Source organism: Hypomesus transpacificus, chromosome 17 (assembly GCF_021917145.1).
Source record: "Hypomesus transpacificus isolate Combined female chromosome 17, fHypTra1, whole genome shotgun sequence".
NCBI classification, from domain to species: Eukaryota; Metazoa; Chordata; class Actinopteri; order Osmeriformes; family Osmeridae; genus Hypomesus; species Hypomesus transpacificus.
The window spans coordinates 15598932-15624083 of record NC_061076.1 but is presented as its reverse complement, the minus strand read 5'-3'; the positions used below and the strand labels follow the sequence as shown (position 1 = coordinate 15624083).

The following is a 25152-nucleotide window of genomic DNA, read 5'->3' as shown; positions in this document are numbered from 1 at the left end:
CTTTGTGTAGTGTGCCAGCCCGGTAGGCACGTTTTAGATGACCATCAGAATTATACAGGCGTTCATACAGGATAAGATAATGCAATGTTTCTGCTGGTCTGGTTCATCTGGCCTGGTGGAAGCCTGCAGGCTACTGAATCATCTCTGCAGCTCGTATCTCCACATGCACCCCCCCCCCCCCCCCCCCCCCCCCCCCCCCCCCGAGAGAGACCTCCACCAGCAGTTCCTCCACTTCCACAACCGCAAGAAGTCATCATGCTAACCACACGTGACCAGTCCAACACGGTCCAGAAATATACCATTTCCCAGCCACTGAAACCTGAGGGAACGGCCAGCCTACCGTTTCAGGTGGGTGGTACGATTATCTCCCGGTCCTAACCACCCACACACACGTACTCCAGACGGACACATTGCTGTCAGCGCTAACACAATGTTTAACGAGCCAGGCATCGGCACTTCCTGCCAGAACTGCTCTGTTTGCCATGTATGGCTTCTTCATTGCCGAGGGATTGGACGGCAGCTGGTGCGAATAGGATGATGGAGGGTCGAAGAGGACAGCTCAACTACACCACATTAATATTTATGACATTAGACATTAGAAAACAACTATCATTTAGATAACGTTATAAAACTGATCCTGTGATAATCGTAATTGTGAACTGGACAGGATTTATTCCTGAGTTATGATTCAGGAAGGGTCGATGTTTCCTCTGTTTAGCCTAAAGACAGTTTGTGTTGTGGCAAGATGGGTCAAGCGTTTGCACTTCAGTAACACCTACACAAAACCCAGACAAACCAACATGCTTTTACTCAGCACTCATTATTATCTGACAACAGCCAAACACACATCACCAGTGGCGGTTCTAGACACATTTTACTGGGGGGGCCAAGGGGGGGGGGGGGGGGCAGTGTTTAATCAGGGGGGCACATTAAAAATAAACAAATGATATTTAAACATTAAATACTTTAATTTTGCTTTACATTAAAATCATACAAACGGCTCTGGCTCTCCCTCTTCCAGCTCTTCAGCTCTCTCAATACCTTGATATGTTTCTCTAACTTTTGTATTTACTGGGGCAAAAAAGGCTGCAATGTCCCTTCTTCATTTCATGATGATTTTTTGTCAGCTCAGGGGGGCCACAGGGGGGGCCAGGGACATTTTTACGGGGGCCCTGGCCCCTGTAGGCCCCCGTGTAGAACCGCCCCTGCACATCACAAATATGTGGCTGCACCAATGCAGCAGAAGTGTGTCTTACCTCAGAAACACTACAGCCATGAAATGACAAAAACCATTCTTCATTCCTATTTCTGGTTGCAGAGTCTGGGGCGGCTGAGACTACGTGACATCAACTGACATTGCACACAGTCACCGTTATTCGAACCACACCCTGAGCCCCAGAAAAACATTAATGGTTTCTTTGTGGATCTGTGCAGCGAGTTGGCGGAGTGTTTGCCAGAGGGCATCGTGGGTAACGCAGTCCATTTCTGCTGATCGGAGGAACATTAATGTATGAATTAGCCATGTGACAGTGACATATGGGCCTGTTCTAATGTGCTCTGGGCAGAACAGGCTTGGGCCTGCTGGAACTGCTTCACTGACCTCCTGAGAGCTCATAGTAGAGCACAGGAGGTATGTGTGTGTGTGTGTGTGTGTTGTGACAATGTGTGTGTGATATCTTTTAATTGTGTGTACAGTATAATCTGTCTTTGCTTAAAAGAAGCCTTCCCTGCTGTTCGTCACACATACTTATTTGAGGGTCTGTCTGGCATCAGCTGAGTGACTGTAAAGACTGACACTTGCACCCATAAGCATGACTCGGAGCACTCAGAGAGCACCTGGCAATTACTCAGAACAACAAATGGACAGAAATTACGAGAGAAAGCTTTAAAACGTGTTGTGTTGAACTACCAGATGGATGGATTTATACTAGTGCTGTCAGTTTAACGCGTTATTAACGGCGTTAACGCAAACCCAAATTAACGGCGTCAATTTTTTTATTGCGCGATTAACGCTCTTTTTGGCCTAGCAAACTTTGTAGTTTTTTTTCACATGCTGTTGCAACAACTACCGAAGTTAGAAAAACTACAACACCACACCGGATCTAGCTAGACCGGAAACAAAACAACAGGCACACCACACACTTGTTTGGCTTGCGATCCAGCTAAAGCGTAGTAGCAGAGCCCGTTTACGGATATGAGACATTCTCTGGTAGTAGGTTAACTTTACGTTTTGAGTGGATGGCGAGCGCGAGACGCCGAAATGGATGCCAATAAGATTCTGAATGGAAAGTTTACTTTTAAAAAGTTGCCAAATGGTTCCATTGACAAGACCAAAGTGATCTGTGTGTTTTGTCGTTGTAAAATGAGCTATCATTGCAGCACGTCCAGTCTGAAATACCACTTGATGGCCAAGCACACAGATGATGCCAATTCTCCGCCCCCTCGTCAAAGCCAGGCGATTGCAATGTTGTTTTCAATAACAAAAAATATTTGCACGAAGAAATCCGAACCACTTTTCCATGTTGATAAGAGCATTAAAATTTGAAAAAAGAATGGGACAAAAAGAAATCAAGGGACATTTAGAATAGATAGAAATAGAAATGTGCGATTAATTGTGATTAATCGCGAGTTAACTATGACATTAATGCGATTTATCGCGATTAAATATTTTAATCGTTTGACAGCACTAATTTATATATATGTATGTGCACTAGCTCTGTGGGTGGGGGGGGGGGGGGCTGAGGGGACAATACTGAGGGGGCAAGACTGAGGGGGCAGGGGGAAGCAAAGATGGAGATGAGAAAGAAAAGGGGGGTAAGAGAGCATGATAGAGAGAGGCAGAGAGTAACTGACAGAGACAGATAGGGGAAATAGAGAGAGAGAGAGAGAGAGAGAGAGAGAGAGAGAGAGAGAGAGAGAGAGAGAGAGAGAGAGAGAGAGAGACAGAGACAGAGACAGAGACAGAGAGACAGAGAGAGAGAGAGGAAGGCATATCCCAGAACGGTCCCAAGGGTGTCATGTGACCCTATCTACAGATTCCCTGCATGTGAGAGGCCGTTATACATCCGCGGACACAGTTGCAAAGGACACACAAACACACACACGCACAAACACACTCATATCCATAAACACACACACAAACATGCACACACAGGTTTTGACGTTTAACTGCAAAATCGTTTAACTGGGTCCTCACCCGTCACCATTGACCTTCAGATGTAACCTGGCCAGTAGAAGGTGGAGAATCTACCCCCACAGTCTGTAAATCCCACGCCCTGACACAACACAAACCCATCCCTGCAAACATTCCCATTCGGGGGAACGGTTAGACCTTCCAACGACCAAATGGAAGCGTTTCTCTGAACTCCGTAGCCTGCAGCGTGGCACGATTGACCCGTGGTTAGTGTTCCGTATCAAGGCCTCCGCTGCTGTGCATGTGAAGGGCTGGGAAGCGTCAGTGGAGGTGAGTTCCACCCACACCGTGAGGCAGTTCTTTAGGCCTGATAAACAGTGACATAACACTGTCCAAAATCATCATCGTCACGACTGGTAGCCTTGCACGACCACAGCACACACAGCGGGTCTTTGCGGTGGAGGTCTTGAACCGCAAACGAAATCTACGGTGATGCAAAATATAGGTAATAGAAGTAAGTCACTTTCATCTGTCCAACAAGGCAGTGACTAAACAGATGCCACATCAGTCATACTGTTTAATCCTAATCTGGGCCAGACTGGATGCTCAATCCTGGTTCTTTCCTCACCCCAGATATATCCTCAGGGCCCCCCCACCGGAGATGAGCTGGGTGTGGATACAGCCTGCCGCTGTCCTCTCCCGTGTCTGGTTCAACCGGTCGATTAATGGCCGGTCTATTACTCACGGTCGCCAGCAAGATTCGCTCTGCTGCTTGGTACAGAGGAATCCATTTATCGGATTCAACTGAATCAGCCTGTTTTCTAATGAGTTCAGGTCAGCGAGGCTGGTTCACGTTACAGATGGCTTTGGTGTCAGGTTATTGAAAAAAAAGATTTGCCACTAGAGTAACTTACTTTATAGGATGTTTGTCTAGAAAACCCACTTGCATCTTCAGCTAAAATGCATGAATACTTTTTTTTTCTGAATCAATTTTCGGTTGGCTAAATGCGTAATACAGGTTGCTTGAATACATTTTCAGTCACAACCTGTGGCCTACTGTTTTGATTTCTCAAATATTTTGTTCAGTGATATCTAGAGAACATCAGCTTTCAGCACCATCGGAATGTGGACGGCACAAGTTCGACAAAAGCCATTATGATGCCAGCGAGGTTGCTATCCAGTGCCGTGGTGCTGATCTCAAACGTTACAACACTCCGGTTCGGTATACCGAATCAGAATCAGAATGGGCTTTACTCACCTTGTAAGTTCACACAAACAAGCAATTTTCAGTGGCAGGAAGCTGCTATATGCTATTTACTATAGCATAGCGGCAACACACCACTGGTAAACAAGAGAATGCGTAGCTTCCACCATCCACGGCACTGAGCAATCATGGGACTTGTGTGTCTACCCGACGAGAACAAACACAGCTCATCAAGTGTCTTGCGGTAAAGCCTATCCGACCGCTCGTTTGTTGCTGTGATTTGATCTCACTTGTATTGTAACCTGTACGACATGGCTGGACAGCGAGTACGCCCCCGTTTAGCGCTCTGTTGCTCTCAACCAAAACATTGAGTTAGCACCTTTCGCCCAAACCTTAGATACCTCGCTGCTTTAAATCATAAACCTGATACTGAACAATCCTGCAGCGGCAAATGAATACCAATCACTGTCATACACTAATATATGAACAAAGCTACTTACGATCCTTCCCGGGGAGATGGGAGAAAGCCATTGTGGGAAAGGGGGTCATCGCCGTTCATTTGCGGCTGACATCAGCAGTGGTTGTGTTGTGAATGCTGTCGCTAGCTACGCCCCCCCCAACCCGTCTACCATCTCGGTTGTCTGATGTGCAGAGAAGGTTTTTTTTCAACAGGATGGAGGAAAAGGCAAGGGGCTGGATCGGGAACAGCGAAAAGCACCACTACGAAGCCTACAGCCATGAGTCCGTTTTGAGAGAAGAAGAAAAAAGAGAGACAAATGTATGACATATCCTGATCGTTTTGTTGGTGCTAACGTGTTAAATGGACATAACTCACCTTGTGGATCGTTTAGCCCTCCTGGCTTGTTGCATAACTGCCAGCATCAGCACAAGAAATACACCTCTCCCCCTCTGACACAGAAAGTGATGACGTCAAATCGCAATTAAATTATTGTATAAATAGATTGAGGATTCATTTAATCTCAATTATGGAAGAGAGCAGCATTCACTGCCCGAGCCCAGCTGTGCCACGAGCTTCGCTCTATATTGTTGAGGTAATTTACTGTGTTATCTGTTTCCTATTCATGGGATTATCAATGGGGCCGAGCATCGTGTGGTTTTGTGTCAAGATATGACTATCCACAATCTTGCTTCCCTGATCCATGATCCAAGATGGTAATTGTTTGATAAAACATGTCGAATCATGTTCAAGAGAGTTCAGAATGGGTAACTGTAACATTGTTAGATACAAATAGGTTACAGAATCCTGACCTTCACCCTTTTAACTCTTCTCTCTCTCTCCTCTTTCTTCTCACTCTCTTTTCCCATCAAAGTTTTCAATCTCTGCTGCAGGACTAAAATATGCCACTTATGCTTCCAGAGCCTGAAAGTTTTAATTTGGATCTGGAGGAGTTTCCAACCAGGTCAGCCGTGTTTACAGAGAGCCAGCTGGGTTACTGGTCTGGGGCTGTGGACCAACTGCACTGACCACTGAAACCTGTAGGGGGAGACATTGTAACATAATTGCAGCATGTGAGAAGCGTTTCGACAGGCTAAGTAGCGAAGCAAGAGTCTGGCCAACTGTCGGCTACATACTGAAGAGTTAACAGAGTGTAAACTTGACAGCAGAGGGCGATCCTCCTCCATTCTTTTTGACATTAGACAATATCATCTTGTGCACTCTAATGACTGTGCTGGACATAACACCTGGGTTGTTTTTCAACTACCCTCGGTTTACTGACTGGTTGGTTTACTGACTGGTTGGTTGACTGACTGGACTCAAAACCTCTGTTGTTGTGCGCCATCTCTGGTGTGGGAAGGTCATCCGTGAGTGCAGCCATACATGTGCACAGAAGACTGTCGTGTACTATAGTCTGATTTCAGACCACCTAATAAAGTCCCTCCATGATATTCTAACCAAGAACATGATTTGTAATATTGCTAATATGTAATATTATTGTTTGTGTGTCTCAATGTATCGTTTCAAACGTATTGAGACAAACAAATGCATACACACACAAGCGCACACAGACACGAAACACACACTCACTCATGCACAGGAAAACAGAACATCACATGTGTTGGCTGTGTTGGGCCTCCAATGTGATTGATATCCAGTTGACCACAACAGGTCCGCAGCATGTAAACAGGCTAAATGGAGCTCTGGGCAAGATGAATGTTGGAATGTGAGGATCCAGGTGGTCTCTTTCCATGCATGTGCTACCCCAGGTCAAGGAAGTTCAACTTTACTAGGAGCTAAAGCCAATCTCAAATGCCTTTCTCAACCAAGATATGGTTTCACTGCACACAGCTTAGAATCACCCGGCACGGTGTCACATCCTAGCTTGTCATCGGGCATGTGCTGTCAGTGCAGTCCAACATGCTGACAGAGGATGGAGAACAGGCAAACTTTATTGCGCAATTCGAAGTAATAAGTGAGAATCACCCGGCTATTCTGATCTGGTGTGTGTCATCTCCCCAGCAGCGCTGGATCTATTCTGATCTGGTGTGTGTCATCTCCCCAGCAGCGCTGGATCTATTCTGATCTGGTGTGTGTCATCTCCCCAGCAGCGCTGGATCTATTCTGATCTGGTGTGTGTCATCTCCCCAGCAGCGCTGGATCTATTCTGATCTGGTGTGTGTCATCTCCCCAGCAGCGCTGGATCTATTCTGATCTGGTGTGTGTCATCTCCCCAGCAGCGCTGGATCTATTCTGATCTGGTGTGTGTCATCTCCCCAGCAGCGCTGGATCTATTCTGATCTGGTGTGTGTCATCTCCCCAGCAGCGCTGGATCTATTCTGATCTGGTGTGTGTCATCTCCCCAGCAGCGCAGGATCTATTCTGATCTGGTGTGTGTCATCTCCCCAGCAGCGCTGGATCTATTCTGATCTGGTGTGTGTCATCTCCCCAGCAGCGCTGGATCTATTCTGATCTGGTGTGTGTCATCTCCCCAGCAGCGCTGGATCTATTCTGATCTGGTGTGTGTCATCTCCCCAGCAGCGCTGGATCTATTCTGATCTGGTGTGTGTCATCTCCCCAGCAGCGCTGGATCTATTCTGATCTGGTGTGTGTCATCTCCCCAGCAGCGCTGGATCTATTCTGATCTGGTGTGTGTCATCTCCCCAGCAGCGCTGGATCTATTCTGATCTGGTGTGTGTCATCTCCCCAGCAGCGCTGGATCTATTCTGATCTGGTGTGTGTCATCTCCCCAGCAGCGCTGGATCTATTCTGATCTGGTGTGTGTCATCTCCCCAGCAGCGCAGGATCTATTCTGATCTGGTGTGTGTCATCTCCCCAGCAGCGCTGGATCTATTCTGATCTGGTGTGTGTCATCTCCCCAGCAGCGCTGGATCTATTCTGATCTGGTGTGTGTCATCTCCCCAGCAGCGCTGGATCTATTCTGATCTGGTGTGTGTCATCTCCCCAGCAGCGCTGGATCTATTCTGATCTGGTGTGTGTCATCTCCCCAGCAGCGCTGGATCTATTCTGATCTGGTGTGTGTCATCTCCCCAGCAGCGCTGGATCAACAAGTCCTCCGATGCTCCTTGGCCTGGAAAAGCGGCGGCCCATTGACCAATTAGCGGAACGCTGACTCGGCTGGTCTGTCTGAGGACACCAAGCGGATCCACTGTTCTGAGATCTGTGATATAATCAAATCACAAAGCTACCCCCCCCAGCGCTGTTTAGATGACCGTATGTGGAGGGTCAAGTGTCGTCTGGTTCACTGTCCATTCTACCTGCTGGTGTGTTGAACCCTCTAATATCCTGATGGTGAAATAAGTCAATGATTATGTGTTCTTGAAGCGCTACACCATTGCTGGGGCACTGCTCGGAAGGCTAACTGGACGCAGCTCCAATGTTTATGGTGCACTGCTCTCCCTGAATCAGCACTGTCTCTTATCTGCCAAGCCAATATTCTGGGTCAAATCAAGGAGGTTCAGCATGGAGTAGGCAGCACAAAACTGTCTGACCTGGTCTACAATCTTCTCTGTCATAGAACATACATACATACATACATACATACATACATACATACATACATACATACATACATACATACATACATACATACATACATACATACATACATACACACACACACGCACACACAAACACTTAAATTTGGCAGGTGACATCATCCTGGAGTATTCCATTGAAGGTTGTTTGTTCACTACTATTAATAGATGCCATCCTTGCTCGCTCTCTCTCCTGTGCTGTGATGTGATCCTGGTGTTGTCATTGGAAACACAGTGGCCCTCTCTCTCTCTGTGCTGTGATGTGATCCCGGTCTTGTCATCGGAAACACAGTGGCCCTCTCTCTCTCTGTGCTGTGATGTGATCCCGGTCTTGTCATTGGAAACACAGTGGCCCTCTCTCTCTCTGTGCTGTGATGTGATCCTGGTGTTGTCATTGGAAACACAGTGGCCCCTCTCTCCTGTACTTGATCCCCAGTTTGTTTTGGAGTTGGAGGTATGTCTGTGTTACTAGGCCCTGGTCAGGATCTTAAGAGACTCCTAAATGTTTAGGTTCTGCCAAGCAAAACAACTTTCTCTGTATACATAGTGTTGACCAAACTCTAAAAGTAATATTCTAGTTTGCCTCTTGACTTCCATGACCCCTGACTGAATGCATAGATTAATGGTCTGTCAGATAGACGCTATCCTGGTGCTCACGTCGTTGGTCTAATGGTGTGTAGTGCTGATTCCATCGCCGAACACCCAGTTGTGGGTCATTATTGTGTGCGTGATTCTATATACACCTATTTTAGGACTCCCATTCAAAGGCATTTAGCCAAATTCAAAATTCCCACTCTGTCAAGACACCCTTCTCAAAATGTTGCCAGGATTTTGCAAAGTACACAATAAATTGCAGTTTATAATGAGGCTGTCTGTTGTAAACTTAGTTTCCATTCATGTCGGCAAGGACATCTCAGATTTCAGAGGCGTCACGGGTTGCAGTCAACAAATTGCTTGTTGACAGTTTCTTGTTTGGAGTGTTTCCAAGATTTGCCCACCACGCAATCCTATTGGCCAGTTTCTCCGCAACGGGCCGCCCCATTGGCTAGAGAAGTATACTTCTAGACTTCACCGACCATCGGAATCTCCAGAAATCAAATATTGGTAGCTGTACGATTACTAAGGCGAACAGATATCGAGCTCGAAAAGGAATTGTGTTATATTTTGCACGGAGGATTGGAAATTCCCTTCACTTGCAAAATGAAGTTTGTCAGGTTTCTTATGAAGAACGCTGCTTTGGCTAATGTGCCAAAGCACATTGACCATTTCTCCAAATTCTCCCCATCGCCTCTGTCAATGAAGCAATTTTTGGATTTCGGTGAGTAGTATATAATCTTCTCATTTGGTTAATAATAATTGAAGGCATGCCTATATGCACAACTGAATTGATATGGGTATAACATATCTTACGTTTTCATTTATTTGCAATTTTGCGGCGCACTGAGGTGACATTTTTACATGAAATATGCTACACTTGCAGAATATCAATCAAGCTTTTCTTGTAATGCCTGGACACGATTTGAATACATGGCAGCCACTAATATGTAGATTATATAAGTACATTCTAATGACATCTTACAACGCATATATCGGATGTTGCTGAAGCTGTATGGATGTGGTTACGTTTCTCATTAAGCGTGCACAGCACACCACAGGGTCATATATGGAACTTGTTTACCATCAAGAGGAGCATGATTCTTGCGTAACTTCTGTTACAATAATGTGCATATTTATCTCCTCCACTGAAGGCCATGTAAAGTAATTGATGTTGACAGCAGTAATGATCCTATACATGATTTAATAGCCTATGCATGATTACTTATAAGTACTAGCACGAATATATTATTTGTCCACTTACCTGTAGCACATTGCATGTGCAGACCTACATGCATCACTCTACTTCAAACAGATGTAGGCTTAAGACACATGGCCAAAAAAGCCAGGAGTTAAATATTAATTATTTGTAAGTTACCAATGCATAAATACAGTTACTAACCTATTCTACACCATCTCCAGGTTCCACTAATGCCTGTGAGAAGACATCGTTTGCCTTCCTTCGACAAGAGCTCCCTGTCCGCTTGTCAAACATCATGAAGGAGATTAACCTTCTACCTGATCGCTTGCTAACCACACCGTCTGTACAGCTGGTCCAAAGCTGGTAAGCGCAATTTTTTTTAACTTGAATTTGAACTTATATATGCGTGTATGTATCGCAATTTGTGCCTGTATCAGGACGTTTCATTTCGTTTTCATAGGCCGTGAATGTTTTTGGAAACGTTATCTCAAACGTGTTTATGATTCGGAGAGTCAGTGCCAGCTGTGTTACAATAGCAGAGCCTAAATGGTTTATACAACAGTCCCCCCCCCCCCCCCCCCCCTCCCCCGCAGGCCAACGGCATAGTTCTCTGGCCTGGTTATTACAGCACTACGCAGTGAACTTTGTCCCAGTTCTCTCCCCTTGTTGTTGTACAGTGCTACGCTCTGCAGTTGCGTCTATGTGAACGTACATAGTGTACTCTGCTGCTCTAGCGTCAAACGCATATGCTGCTTTTATGAAAGGATGTACAAATGAGGTAGATTTTGTATCATACGAACACCGTTTTTGTGAGGGAAGATTTTGCTGTCGCTGTTTCAAACCCTTTTCCAATTAGATTGATAAAACAACACATTAAAGGCATTTTAACTGTATGTACAGTAGCCTACGTGCTCGTGCTGGTACAGTTTCACGAGCTATGTCCCACGGTGTTAGGAAGGCAGTTACACATCTGTTTGTGGCTGCATGGGAACATGGAGTTCCTAAAAAGCAACTGTTATTAAAAAATAGGAAACAAATACATTAGACATACTGTCTCATTGGATTTCAGATACATTTCCATTTGGCTAAGCAAATGTCAAAGACACTATGCAATAATGAAATCTCCTGACATATCAGTATCCCACTACAAAACATCTTTGTAGCCTACCCTGACATGATACATGATCTGTTTTCAACATACTCCCGACCCATTTCACTTGTGGAAGAAGGAGGGGTGGGAGAGGGGCTAACATGTTATTGGCGCACTGTCCTCTGATTGGTCAAGAGGAGGGGCTAGGGTTTAGTGTAACTGTCTGAGATGGGAGAATAGCTGTTTGTTCAGAGTCAGGTGTGAGCCAAGCCCATAGAGAAAACAACAGTTGTGTACTGGAGACGTTCATGATGAAGGTACCAATAATGTGAAAGCATTACATACTGAAGGATACCTGAGGTTTCCTAACGCTCCGAGGTAATTGAAAGTAACAACCCTCACGTGCTCTTGGGAGAACTTGATTAGGCTCTTACATGTTTATGAGTGAGGCCCTTTCTTCGATTAGCACAGATCCTGGTCCTTGGTATAGCCCAGAGACCCATACTGAAGGGCTGTACCGTAGTGGTTATGACTGAGGTTGAGTTGATCTACTCTGGGACAAAGACTGCTGTCTCTTGGTCATTCCTTGCGGGTACAGGGTGTGTGGCAATCACATTAGCAGTCACATGCAAAGCAGAGTGACCCTGGATGTGATTTGACCAGGCATTTGTAGGTGAACAGTTACCCAGCTATCAAAGCTACGGTGTCTAGGGAGGCAGGATTAGAATAAGCAGGCTAGCACAGAGAACCGCTGGAAAAAACTCCAGTGAACCACTATGACTCTACTGGACCCATATAAACATCTGTATCCTGTCCACTATCAATTGGTGATTTTCCTATGTAAATACCATTGATGCTGTGTGATGTTTTCCTGAGCAAAACAATGCACTGGTCAATCAAAAGATCAAGGCAATCCCAAACAACAAATATCAGTGATACCGTAGACACATTCTGATCCAATATTTCCCCGTGTCTCTTGTAGGTACATCCAGAGTCTCATGGAGATCCTGGACTTCCTGGACAAGAGCCCCGACGACCACCGCGCCTTAGAAACGTGAGTTCCCCCCGGTTAACGCTCAATCCCTCCATTCTCATTGGCCGACGGACAAGGCGGCTAACAGCAGGGTCCCTCTGTAGGTTTGTGGAGACCTTGGAGACCATCCGGAACAGACACAACGACGTGGTGCCAACCATGGCCCAGGGCATCATCGAGTACAAAGACGCCTTCGGACAGGACCCGGTCACCAGCCAGAACATCCAGTACTTCCTGGACCGCTTCTACATGAGCCGCATCTCCATACGCATGCTCATCAACCAGCACTGTAAGCCCCGCCCCCTTCCCCACGCTCTCCAAATCACGGGCAGCCGGCAGAATAGGAACACCCCCTGGGGAGAGGGACAAAAGTTGTTTTATTCCCGCCATCCTGAAACATAGTGACATGAATGAATTCCAAGCGAGCTTGCCAGGTCGGTTGGTGGTTTGAATGGAGCTGGTTGTGCCTTAAGAATTGTTAATGAACTGGTATTGCTTTAAGACAAAGACGGGTTATGCCTTCCGACAGGCTCAAATCAATCTGGCGTTGATCGTTCTAATACAAGGGAGTGAGCCTTGTGCTACCATGGCAGAATTCAGCCCATCCGTTCCACCCTGGCCATGAAGGAGGGATTTACAGCTAAGATGAATGTTGACACCGTAACTTTGACAACCATCCAAGTGTTGGTCTAATTGGGTTAGCTGCAGGCTTGGTGCCCACCGTACACCTGGCACTGATTATCCAAGGCTTGGCACGGAAACATTGGCACACATATTTGAAATGTGCTGATGTAGACTCTTTCAACTGTCTCAGAGTGGAGAGTGAGGGCGATGGAAAGAGAGACTTATTCTAGTGCCCTAACCTCGGTCTCCCACAGTAAGACCACAGGAGCAGGGTTTGGGTAAGCTTGTAAACAGGTACAGGGCTGACAGGACTGGTTCTTGTAGTGAGTGAGTGTTTACTGGCCTTGGTGTGGCTCAGATAGCCAGGTCTTTACAGTGGAAAGTCCACCACAGCACTGCCTGGCTGCCCCTTCTGAATGTCCCAGACTTAATCTGTCAATCATTCACCGGCACTGGCTGCAGCCTGTCCACCCCATCTAACTCTCTCCCTCCCTCCCCATGCCTCCTGCAGCTCTTATTTTCGACGGGAACACCAACCCAGCTCACCCCAACACCATAGGCTGCATCGACTCCCAGTGTGATGTCACAGAGGTTGTCCGAGGTAAGCAGAGAACAGCAGCCCTGCTGGAGACCGGCCCAGCTGGAGGTCCACTGGCTGAATCTGTTTTGAATAAACACAATCTGTTGTTTCCTAACCTGTCTTCTTGTACTTCCCCTATCTCTCCCCCTCTCCCTCCCCCTATCTCTCCCCCTCTCCCTCCCTCCCTCCAGACGCCTATGAGAGTGCTAAGATGCTGTGTGAGCAGTATTACCTAGGCGCACCTGAGCTGGATTTGACGGAGGTCAACGGTAAGACACCTCCCTTCCTCACACACACACACACACACGAGCACACATTCTTCCCAAAGCAAAGCCAAACCACAACCACCGAGACTAGTCTGTTTATCATTGTTTCACATTCCCCTTGACTCCATCTGTCTGTACACAAGTGACAAAACAAGGTCTATCAAGGTATCAGTAGCAATAAGCACTGGTTCCAAAACACCCCTCAGTGTGTTCATCCTTTCCTGTTGTTCCTTTCCAGCCAACTGCCTCAGAGAACCCATCCAGATCTCCTACATCCCCTCTCATCTCTACCACATGCTGTTCGAGCTCTTTAAGGTGAGGCGTCTCGTTGTATGAGCGATCGTCGGGCGCGCTCAACGACTTTGGTCATTCGACAAAAAAAAAACCCTAACACTCTTTTTCCTTCCCTAACCTCCTGAAGAATGCCATGAGAGCCACCGTTGAGAACCACGAAGCCCACGGCTCTCTCCCCGCCATCAGAGTCATGGTCACGCTTGGTGGAGAGGACCTGACAATCAAGGTGAGTGACATCACATCGCCATGGAGATCTTGCAATCAGTGACCTGGTTACGAGTAACCGCCCTGGACATAGTGCACATTGGCTTCTGAGCACCTTATGACAGCAAACTAAAAATAGAACTGCCAAATCTAATCTCAAACATCGTGTTGGTGTTCATTCGCTAAAATACTCCTTGTATGTGACTGTTATTTAGGTTACGTACAGGTAACTGAGTAAATCCTTGAACTGGGAGTTAATAGTTTGTAAAAGATGGCTTTGTATGCAACACAACCATATTTAGAAAGGATCAACTCAGCCCACTATTGGTTAATACAGTTCACCTCTCCCGCACTTGGAACGGCAGGGGTGGAATATGAGGTCATAACAGCATCAGAGCAGGACTGTTGAGGAAGGACACTAATGACTGTTATGAATGGGCAGGGCTCAAGCCCATTCTAATCCATATCACTCCAGGGTTAGCCTGGTCAAGTTCTCTGTGCTGTGATTCATCTTAACAACCCCTGAATGTTCCCCCTCAACTCTGACCCACATTGTGATCCCTGTGTGACATCACAATCAGGCTCAGGTCTTACATCTCTCTCCCTCGTTCTCTCCCCCCCCCCCCCCCCCCCCCCCCCTCTCTCTCTCTCTCTCTGTCTCTCTCTCTCTCTCTCTCTCTCAGATGAGTGACAGAGGTGGTGGAGTTCCCTTCCGGAAGATCGATAGGCTCTTCAGCTACATGTACTCCACTGCTCCCAGGCCCAACTTCGGGGACCACCAGAGAGCCCCACTGGTAAGACACAAACACCAACACACACACTTCATACTCTTAGTGTGACTCTTAGTTTTTGAACTCGGACGCAATCCGACTAACTCATATCATAGCTGGGTCAACCTCAGACCGGTCCATGTTGACGTTAGCCCTAACCCCCTCCTCCGCCTCTTCCTCCAGGCTGGTTTCGGCTACGGTCTCCCCATCTCGCGCCTGTACGCTCGCTACTTCCAGGGCGACCTCCAGCTCTTCTCCATGGAGGGTCACGGCACAGACGCGGTCGTCCACATGAAGGTAGGAGGCCGCGGGGCGCGTCCGCACCCTTCCCACCCCGCTCACACGGCCCCAGACGGTCTCCCCATGCCTCCTCCCACACACAGCAAGGCTGCATACACAAGGACCACACCCCTGACCATTCACCTGCTCCAGTAGAGAAATCAGTCAACTTTGGACTCTTGACACTACACGAATACACAATACGAAAACACACACACACACACCACCTCCCCGCACTTTGCTTCAACGACCACGTGACAAATCTCTCGTACGACGTGAAATAACGTTGCATGTCATTCAAGGTAACAGCGTTTATCGCTAACCTTGCCCTCCCCCCCCCCCTTGCCTCTGTCACCCAGGCCCTGTCGACGGACTCCGTAGAGAGGCTTCCGGTGTTCAACCAAACGGCGCTGCGCCACTACAAGGTGAACCTGGAGGCCGACGACTGGTGCGTCCCCAGCAAGGAGCCTCTAAACCTCGCCGTCTACCGGGCCTCCAAGTGAGGCTGCGGCCTCACACAACCCCGACCAAGAGGCCCGGCTCCCGCTGGGCACGATGGGACCATTATGCTGAGGCGGCGCTGGGCGTGAACGCCGCGAAACGCGTCCAATCCTGGAGGAAGTCAAGATGTGATGAAAGACCCCCCCCCCCCCCCCCCCCCCCCCCCCCCCCCCTTGATTGGACAGCTTTAGCCCCCGTGAACAGTTATGGTTTCCTGTTTCAGGGAATCTCGCTTTCTTGTCGTTGATTTGTGTGCCTGTGAAGGGAGGTTGAAAGATATAGCCAGTACCTTAGAAGGCCATTGTCCAAAGTGACATTAGAGTCAACCCTAGCAAGTTCAAATGTGAGGCATATTGTGGGCAGTAGGATGAGGATAGTCCACCCAGGCCAAGGCCCAGAGCAGGAACTTCATAGCCCAGATAGAGAGGCTGGAGGTGGGCTGGGAGGCGTGGTAGACCCAGGAAAAAGTCATGATCCGGGGGAGATGGATGGTCAGAGACATGGGAATGTAAGAAGTGCTTTCGTTTTGGATGGAAAAAAGATAGACAGTGTCCAAGTTTGGAGGTTTGAAATGCAGTCCAGTCGAGAGATTGGTTTGACCCTATCCACATTTTGAAAAGCTCAGACTATTAGAGTCCTTATCAGAGTAGGAACAAAACGACTCCTACGTGCAATGTGGAATGGAGTGAGCGGTTATCAGTGTTTGTGACAAACAGCCCATGCCCTGACTCAGTCAGGGCAGATATGACAGGCTGTGACCTTTCATTAGGATGGACCTTTTACAAGGTAACAAACGATCAAAGGGTCTCCTGTTAGTTCAAAAGTTTCAGTACGTTTAAAATGGCCCACATTTCAAGTCAGCTGTAGTACTTAGAGCTTGTTAAGTGCCAATGCATGAAGACTAAAGATTGTACACAAATACTGTATAAGCCTATTGTGATTTTGTCAGGAAATATAAAACATTTCCTTAATGGACCTATTTTGGTGTGATATGGTCAGTGGTACAATATCTATGCAACTTATTTCCTTTGCTTGATAAAGAACCTGTATTGCATAAGAGACAGTTGAGAATGTATTATTTGATGTGTTTGGGATATAGTTCCATGCCTTTGTCGTAACAGGCAGTGTTTTTCGTGATGCCTGCTCTATAAGAGTTAGTTACTGGGGCCACTGCAGCAACGGTTTGTCCTGTTTGTTTGAGCATAGAGCACAAAATGGCTCCATGTGATCTTTGATGCAAACATAGTGTATTATGTGTGTGTGTGTGTGTATATACGTGCCTTGTTGGAATTGACCTAGAAACTGTGTTTCTATCATGTGCCAAGTAGCCTACTTTTTGGGTTTATTTTGGTTATACTAAACTTTAGTGGAAAGAAATGTATATTTGGAAGGTGATCTATTTTTTTAAATAAAGTTAATTCAAAATAAACCATGTTGGATATAAAATTATTTATGTTGTCTTGATTTGACAGAGTTCTGGTCTCGGTTAAACTGTCAGTGTCAATGGTTAACCACCAGTCTTGTGTGCTGTTCTCAGTACCAGTGTAAGCTAAGGAGTCCCAAGTCGACGCTACCATGCTGTTCCGCTGACTCAGGTTCGGTGTCAGCATTCTCTCTCCTCAGTCACCATGAGCAGGAAGGCCGAGCAAGCTGTTCCTGGGTCAGCAGACAACAGGCACTTTCTAGCAGAGCCGTGGATGTTTGTGTGAGTCATCGTACTGTATCCGTGTACGATAAGGGAGAAAGGGGGTGGAGACCCTGCCCGAGGAAGCAATCAATCTGTGCTGCTGTCAGACGGTGGCCACCAGCCAATCACAGGGACACAGACAGTACAGTTACATAACTGTCTTTGCGAAGGGGAAAAACAAGGGGTTGAGAATGGTTCTGGCCGGGCAGGAATAGCAGAGACAGAGAGTCAAAAAGTCAATGAGTGTACTGTTTTAATGGTTGGATATGGATAGTTGCACATGGGCAGATGTGATACTTAATCCTACTTTACTCAGAGGTTAAATGCTAGTTTGGATATTGGTTTGATTCATTAATTCACCATATTACAGTAGTAGCAGTTAAAATGTGGTTTTGCTCGATGCTGTTTGTTGCTGTCTGTGATTTGGGTCCACCAGTTAGTAACTCCTTAGAGTTTTATAAACGTTTGATTTGCAGACAGACAGACACTGTTTCAGGAATATGACATCCAAGACGTAAATAAGTGATGGTCATAAACACCAATGTGTGGGAACCTCTCCTGAGGGGATCCTGTGCTGAGAGAGAGAGAGAGAGAGAGAGAGAGAGAGAGAGAGAGAGAGAGAGAGAGAGAGAGAGAGAGAGAGAGAGAGCGAGGGAGAGCGAGGGAGAGCGAGAGAGAGAGAGAGAAAGAAAGAAAGAGAGAAAGAGAGAGAGAGAGAGAGAGAGAGAGAGAGAGAGAGAGAGAGAGAGAGAGAGAGAGAGAGAGAGAGAAGAGAGAGAGTATGAGTTTGTATCTGTCATTGTGTTGGTTGCTCCTAATGCCAATTTACACAGTGTGTAAACACATTAATGAAAGAGAGTGCAACCCTGATAGTTATCAGAATATTGATAAGACAAGCCACCACAAGTTCTTAAAAACATATACTCCAAGCCAATAAAACAATATTTCATGCCATAATCAACACACACCTAAAACACAAAGATCTCTCCTCATGTAAACTCACCACAGTCCAGTGTTTGTCAGGAGATACTTATGGACAAAATGGGGACTTTGGCTTCCATAAAGGGATGTGTGGGTGTGTGGGTGTGTGGACTGTGGCTGCCATGAAGGTGTATGTGTGAGAGCGCGTGTGTGTGTGTGTGTGTTTGGACTGTGGCTGCCATGAAGGTGTGTGTGTGTGTGTGTATGTGTGTGGACTGTGGCTGCCATGAAGGTGTGTGTGCTCAGAAAGGGACTTTAGCAGAACAAAACGATGAACATCTCCCAGCTCTCGTTCCCGCCTCACCCCCCTCAGAGAGAAGAGGGGGGGGGGGGGGGGGAGTGCAGGAATACAGCACACAGACATGCAGAGCAGCGATGACACACAGGGAGTCTGCCTGAGGGTGGAGGTCAAGGTCGAGGGCAGGATGTGTTCCTGCCCCCCACCAGAAGGTCAGACCAACAGGCACAATAGGTTCTTCCCCAGGTCCTGGATCAGCACCGCCATGACTAGGTGCCTAGCAGGCCTCTCTCACTGTCAGGAAACCTCCCACCCCCTCCCTCACTGTGATCCACTCCTATATCCCTAAAACATGGGGATGATTCACTTCTGAAGTAGTGTAACCAAAGAAAACCCAAATGTTTTTTGTGTGTATGTTTGTTTTTTAGTTGCTAGAGACGTTCTACAGCAACCAAAGTGTTTAGACACTTGCGTCCATCACGTTCCGTGACACAGTTGGAGACTTGAGGCATAACGAGGTGTCACTTGCACAGGTGAGGTGTTGCTAGCACACGTTGTCAAGGATACAGCAAGCAATGTCCCTGAGTGTCGAGTGTTGATGTCACGGTGCCTGGTCGAAGTGCTGAGTTTGCAAACTAATAAGGGATGATCGGTCTGTCCGAGCAGGTTCCCTGAATGACAAAATGAAAATCAGAAATTGTTGCCCAAGAAGGTTTTTCAAGGAACCTGCTTTGGTCTGATGATTCGCAACAATAAATATATAGAGCAAGGGCAAAAACAGGCAAGTACAAAAGTGCAAAAGGGCAAAATGCATCAGTGACAAATTAACAAGAGAAGATAGGAAAAAGTGGTATGAGAATCAGTGTGACTAGGATAACGGGATGGATGTGTGTGTAGGAGTGTGTTCCCTGTTTGTTGCTCTGCCAGTGTATGAATGTGACCCTGTTTGGTGTTGCTGCAACAGCTGAAGGTATCTTAGCACCAAACCACACCATGTAAACCCAAGGTTTGCCCTACATTTGATACTGTTTATAGCAGCGTAACACATGAGCACGATGTAAATACCATTTGTTTTTTTAAGTTCACAGATGACTGAATTCCCATATAAAATTGTTCATTGAAGGGATAATATGAATGATTGGTTATCAGGTATGTGGTACTGTGGTATCGTCAAAGCTCATCAAACACCAGCGAAGGTCAGTGTGTGTTGCTGTGTTGTTCGCCTGCTCGAGGTCCTGTTTCTTGTTGAGTACCCTGAAGAAGACAACAGGTTACTATGCACCCAGGTAGCTAAGGGGTAGTCAAGGAGGAGGAGTATGATTCAACACTTTCTGTCTCACCTCTCCAGTTGTTCAGGCCACTTGACCCTAGTGCCGAAGTGTCACTGATTCCGCTCAGCCAAAGTCCAAGGCTGCTGGCATCACAAACGTCTCAGAAGAAGCAGCTGATCTGTTTACGATGAGCCTAAATACACAAACCCTGTTCGGCTGGCCTGACCCCATTGATTTGGAAGAGTAAACAGTAAGGATCACGTCTTAGTTTGACTCGGGCAAATGGCCTTATCTTATTGGTTCACCTGCTTGTGTTTTTCAAAAGATTTTCTGGGGGCAGTTTTGACCCATCTGACTCTCGTTCCTGCTAGCGTCTTCACTAGCTACTTTTGTTGTCGCTCGATGCTTCGTGTTACGGCACAAACATGGGTTTCATGTGCTGGTTTCTGGAACATCCTGAGTTTCCTCTCAGTGCGGAGTGTACCATGTGACCTGCTGGGGTGGCATCCCTCGTTGCACAGCCCCGTAGAAGCACATGTTATCAGTGTCAGGAGATAAGGATTGTGTCAGAGGGATAAACCTGTACTGTTTGTCAGTAAACAGCCTGTGCAGTCATCCAACCCACAACGTCTGGGTGAACCTGAACTTCATTTCACCCTCGCGACAAAGTAAACATCTGTCAGACAGTCCTGCAGGCTTGTGACCTAATGTGTCCTGTGTTACCTGAGATGTTAATTTGGCGAAAGCTGCCAGAAATTGGTCAAACAAATGAGACAGTTCAGTTTGTACGCTGCTTTGAGGGAGACCAGGGCAGCCAGGTGGATTTCCCACAGATTGAGGACTTGGCTCACCACTCCTAGTCAGGTCTGGATTCAACACATGCTTCTCAAGAGCGTCCAAGTAGAGTACAGGGCATCAACAGAAGTGCAGTGATGTCTTTTGGCGAAGCAGTGTGGGTGATTGTCAGCAAGTGTGTATGTTTTTCAACCTGGCCAAGTGTGGCACAGTTCAAATGCTGGTTATAGCAGCGGTCAGTCCTAAACGGTCTCCTGTCCAGTTTTACGTCAAGTGGTCTGGGATTGAGTTACCGTGGTGACGTCCACACGCCAGCATTGTCCCTCTCCTCTGTGATGTCACAGCTGTACCAGGGACTGTGTTTGTCACAGCCCGGAATGTATTTTATGACGCAGGCACACGCTTCCATCCCCTGGCCAGCTGGAAGACACAAGTCATATCTGTCTGGCAGACTGGCATAGCTCTGTAGTCAACACCTGTCAAGCGGAGGCCTTTTTTGGAGGGAGCGTCCTGGAGGGAAAGTCCTAGAGATACGAGCCTAGAACAGAGGCTGGGTCTTTGTAGCAACAGTGGGATGTCCATCGGTGAAAATTCTGTTTTCATGACGACTCCAAGCTAGGCTGTGTGTGGGATCCCTGAAGCCGAGGTGTGAAGCTGTCCTCGGGGCCAACCTGCACCCCCGGAGCAGAGCGCAACCGCACCGGTCGAAGAAAACCACTTTCAAACTTCACACACATTCTACCTTTGAATCCTCATTAAATCTCGGTTCTTCTGGGTTTCTGGTTTTGGCACTGGGTCTTATCATGACCTCTGACCCCAGGAACGGGAGGTGGAGCCATCCCTCAGACCAACATTGACTGTAAACAAAACAAGCTGCAACCTCTCACACAAGGCCCTGTGTTCTCAGAGGAGAGCATCCCACTTTTGCTACAAAGACCCAGCCTCTGTTCTAGTCTTGTATCTCTAGGACTTTCCGCTCCCTCCAAACAAGGCCTCCGCTTGACAGGTGTTGACTAGAGAGCTATGCCAGTCTGCCAGACAGATAGGACAATGTGTGCCGATGTGTGACTAAATTCTGGGCTGTGATAAACACTGTAAACACTGTAAAGTCCCTGGTATAGCTGTGACGTCAGAGAGGAAAGGGACAACGCTGGCATGTGGACAACACCACGGTAACTCAATCCCAGATCACTTGACGGGAAGCAGGTCAGGAGACTGACCACTACTATAAGCAGCATCTGAACTCTGCCACACTTGGCCAGGTTGAAAAACATAAACCCTTCTTGACAATCACCCACAATGCTTTGCCAAAAGACATCACTGCACTTCTGTTGATGCCCTGTACTCTGTACTTGAACGCCCTGGATATATGAATATGTTATATATGATCTAAATTGGCATATCAACACGATCACACAACATTTCTAGAACCATCTAAAAAGGGAGAAATTAACAAATAAAAGTTGTTAAGAGTATGTAATCAATGCAGGACCTGTATGAGCCAGGAGAATGGAGGAGTAAGAGAAGGTGGACTCCAGTCCAGTAAATGTGTAAATGTCATACTGGATACCAGTATAGTTAACCTATCTCACATACTGTTATTTAGTTTCGTAATTTTCAGTATTGTGACAATACTCTGTCAGTCAATTCCATGTCATTTAAACTTTTTTTCTCAGTCTTTGAAAGTCTGTTTATCGTTCTCCTCGTGGATTCTATTTAAGTTGTAATGGTGTGATTCATAGTGGAGGTACAGGAATATCCTTCTCTCTCATACTCAGTAGATAGCCAGCCTCTTGGCTTCGTGGAAACATGAGGCCTAAAAATAAAAAGCTCCTTAACATGACTACTATCAGGAGTCAGGCGGCTGAGCAGTTAGGGAATCGGGCTAGTATTCTGAAGGTTGCCAGATCGATTCCCGGCCGTGCCAAAGTACGTTGTGTCCTTGGGCAAGGCACTTCACCCTACTTGCCTCGGGGGGAATGTCCCTGTACTTACTGTAAGTCTCTCTCGGATAAGAGCGTCTGCTAAATGACTAAATGTACTATTCAGTCATATCATGCTAGTTACAAGCAGTCAATTCAATTTTTGTAATATTTGTCCATGTTTTTAAATCCCAAACTGAGATATATATGCATAAGTGAGAATAGTTAATTATATAGACTCACAGTTACCCACAAGAAAACATTGTTCTAGAGGTATTGAGTTGGGTTTGAAGGGACATACTGCCACTTGGTGGAGAGTCTTGGTAGAGAATGACTTGCGCCAACTCGTAAACCATATAGACAAAAATATTGGTACACCTCCACATTACAGGATCTTTTATGGCATCCCTCTCTACATCCATAACATGGAGCTGGTCCCTCCCTTGTAGCGCCCAAACGAATGCTCTCCCGGCTGAATGTTATGGCAGCAAGTGGGGGGGTGACGCCAGATTAATGCTTATGGATTTAGAAAGGGATGTCATATAAACCCCTGTAGGGCCAATGTGTAGGCGTTCCAATACTTTGCCTATATAGTGTACATGCATAGATGTATTGGTGGCGGCCTCTAGTGGTTTATCTCACACCAGGGAGGGGACACTAGCTCTCTGAGTTTAATGATCATTATGAACTTATATTCCAAATGTATGATTATGCACCAGAATGTGTCTGTGAAAGTGAGAAGAGGGTTGTGGAAGTCAGGGCCGGTGAGAGCTCCACCAGGTGATAAGGAGATACATCAGGCCACATAACTCTGTGGGTCTAGAGGAGGAGACAGAACCGGTTTCAGGCGGTGGAGGATGTATCCCCTGGAGGAGAAGGAAACCGCAGCCGTCAGAATGTGTGACCGAAAAAAAAAAAAAAACGAAATTATCTATGACCCCACCGTAACTGCTTCCCAAAGGAGTTAAATCTTCAAACGATGGTTTGGGGTAGTTATATCATCCCTTCACACTAATCTGGAACCATATTTTCTGATTTAGAGCCATCACAGAGCCAATTCAACAGAGGTTACCATTTCTGACAGCCGTCAGAATGTGTGACCCGGATAAAAAGCCCTCCAAAAATGTGTAACCCCACCGTAACTGCTTCCCCAAAGGAGTTAAATCTTCAAACGATGGTTTGTGGTAGTTAGTTCATCCTTTCACAATAATCTGGAACCATATTTTCTGATATGGAGCCATCACAGAGCCAGTTCCACAGAGGTCACCATTTCTGACAGCCGTCAGAATGTGTGACCCAAAAAATAAAATAAAAAAAAGATCGAAATTATCTGTGACCCCAACGGAACTGCTTCCCAAAGGAGTTAAATCTTCAAAGGATGATTTGGGGTAGTTATATCATCCCTTCACACTAATCTGGAACCATATTTTCTGATTTGGAGCCATCACAGAGCCAGTTCCACAGAGGTCACCATTTCTGACAGCCGTCAGAATGTGTGACCCAAAAAATAAACTAAAAAAAAGATCGGAATTATCTGTGACCCCACCGTAACTGCTTCCCAAAGGAGTTACATCTTCAAAGGATGATTTGGGGTAGTTATATCATCCCTTCACACTAATCTGGAACCATATTTTCTGATTTGGAGCCATCACAGAGCCAGTTCCACACAGGTCACCATTTCTGACAGCCGTCAGAATGTGTGACCCGGATAAAAAGCCCTCCAAAAAATGTGTAACCCCACCGTAACTGCTTCCCAAAGGAGTTAAATCTTCAAACAATGGTTTGTGGTAGTTAGTTCATCCCTTCACACTAATCTGGAACCATATTTTCTGATATGGAGCCATCACAGAGCCAGTTCCACAGAGGTCACCATTTCTGATAGCCGTCAGAATGTGTGACCCAAAAAATGAAATAAAAAAAAGATCAAAATTATCTGTGACCCCACCGTAACTGCTTCCCAAAGGAGTTAAATCTTCAAACGATGGTTTGTGGTAGTTAGTTCATCCCCTCACACTAATCTGGAACCATATTTTCTGATATGGAGCCATCACAGAGCCAGTTCCACAGAGGTCACCATTTCTGACAGCCGTCAGAATGTGTGACCCAAAAAATGAAATAAAAAAAAGATCGAAATTATCTGTGAACCCAATGTAACTGCTTCCCAAAGGAGTTAAATCTTCAAAGGATGATTTGGGGTAGTTATATCATCCCTTCACACTAATCTGGAACCATATTTTCTAATTTGGAGCCATCACAGAGCCAATTCCACAGAGGTCACCATTTCTGACAGCCGTCAGAATGTGTGACCCATAAAAAAAGCCCTCCAAAAAATGTGTAACCCCACAGTAACTGCTTCCCAACGGAGTTACATCTTCAAAGGATGATTTGGGGTAGTTATATCATCCCTTCACACTAATCTGGAACCATATTTTATCATTTGGAGCCATCACAGAGCCATTCCACAGAGGTCA

General features: G+C 46.5%; 1 protein-coding gene across 1 annotated transcript; it reads left to right on the top strand.

Moving 5' to 3' along the window:
• The first annotated feature begins 9424 nt into the window (after nucleotides 1-9424).
• LOC124479871 (pyruvate dehydrogenase (acetyl-transferring) kinase isozyme 2, mitochondrial-like) lies at nucleotides 9425-17228 on the top strand. Its single transcript, XM_047038809.1, has 11 exons — nucleotides 9425-9669; nucleotides 10368-10509; nucleotides 12219-12290; nucleotides 12374-12558; nucleotides 13405-13494; nucleotides 13665-13742; nucleotides 13978-14054; nucleotides 14161-14259; nucleotides 14921-15031; nucleotides 15191-15304; nucleotides 15646-17228. The coding sequence occupies exons 1-11, from the start codon at nucleotides 9552-9554 to the stop codon at nucleotides 15787-15789; spliced, it is 1230 nt and encodes a 409-aa protein (XP_046894765.1). The 5' UTR covers nucleotides 9425-9551; the 3' UTR covers nucleotides 15790-17228.
• The last annotated feature ends 7924 nt before the right edge of the window (nucleotides 17229-25152 follow it).

Bases quoted from the DNA above. Each gene is read 5' to 3' on its own strand.
- LOC124479871 (XM_047038809.1), top strand. From the start codon at position 9,552: ATGAAGTTTGTCAGGTTTCTTATGAAGAACGCTGCTTTGGCTAATGTG. The intron at 9,670-10,367 runs GTGAGTAGTATA...CACCATCTCCAG, and splicing joins GAAGCAATTTTTGGATTTCG to GTTCCACTAATGCCTGTGAG. The intron at 10,510-12,218 runs GTAAGCGCAATT...TGTCTCTTGTAG, and splicing joins GTACAGCTGGTCCAAAGCTG to GTACATCCAGAGTCTCATGG.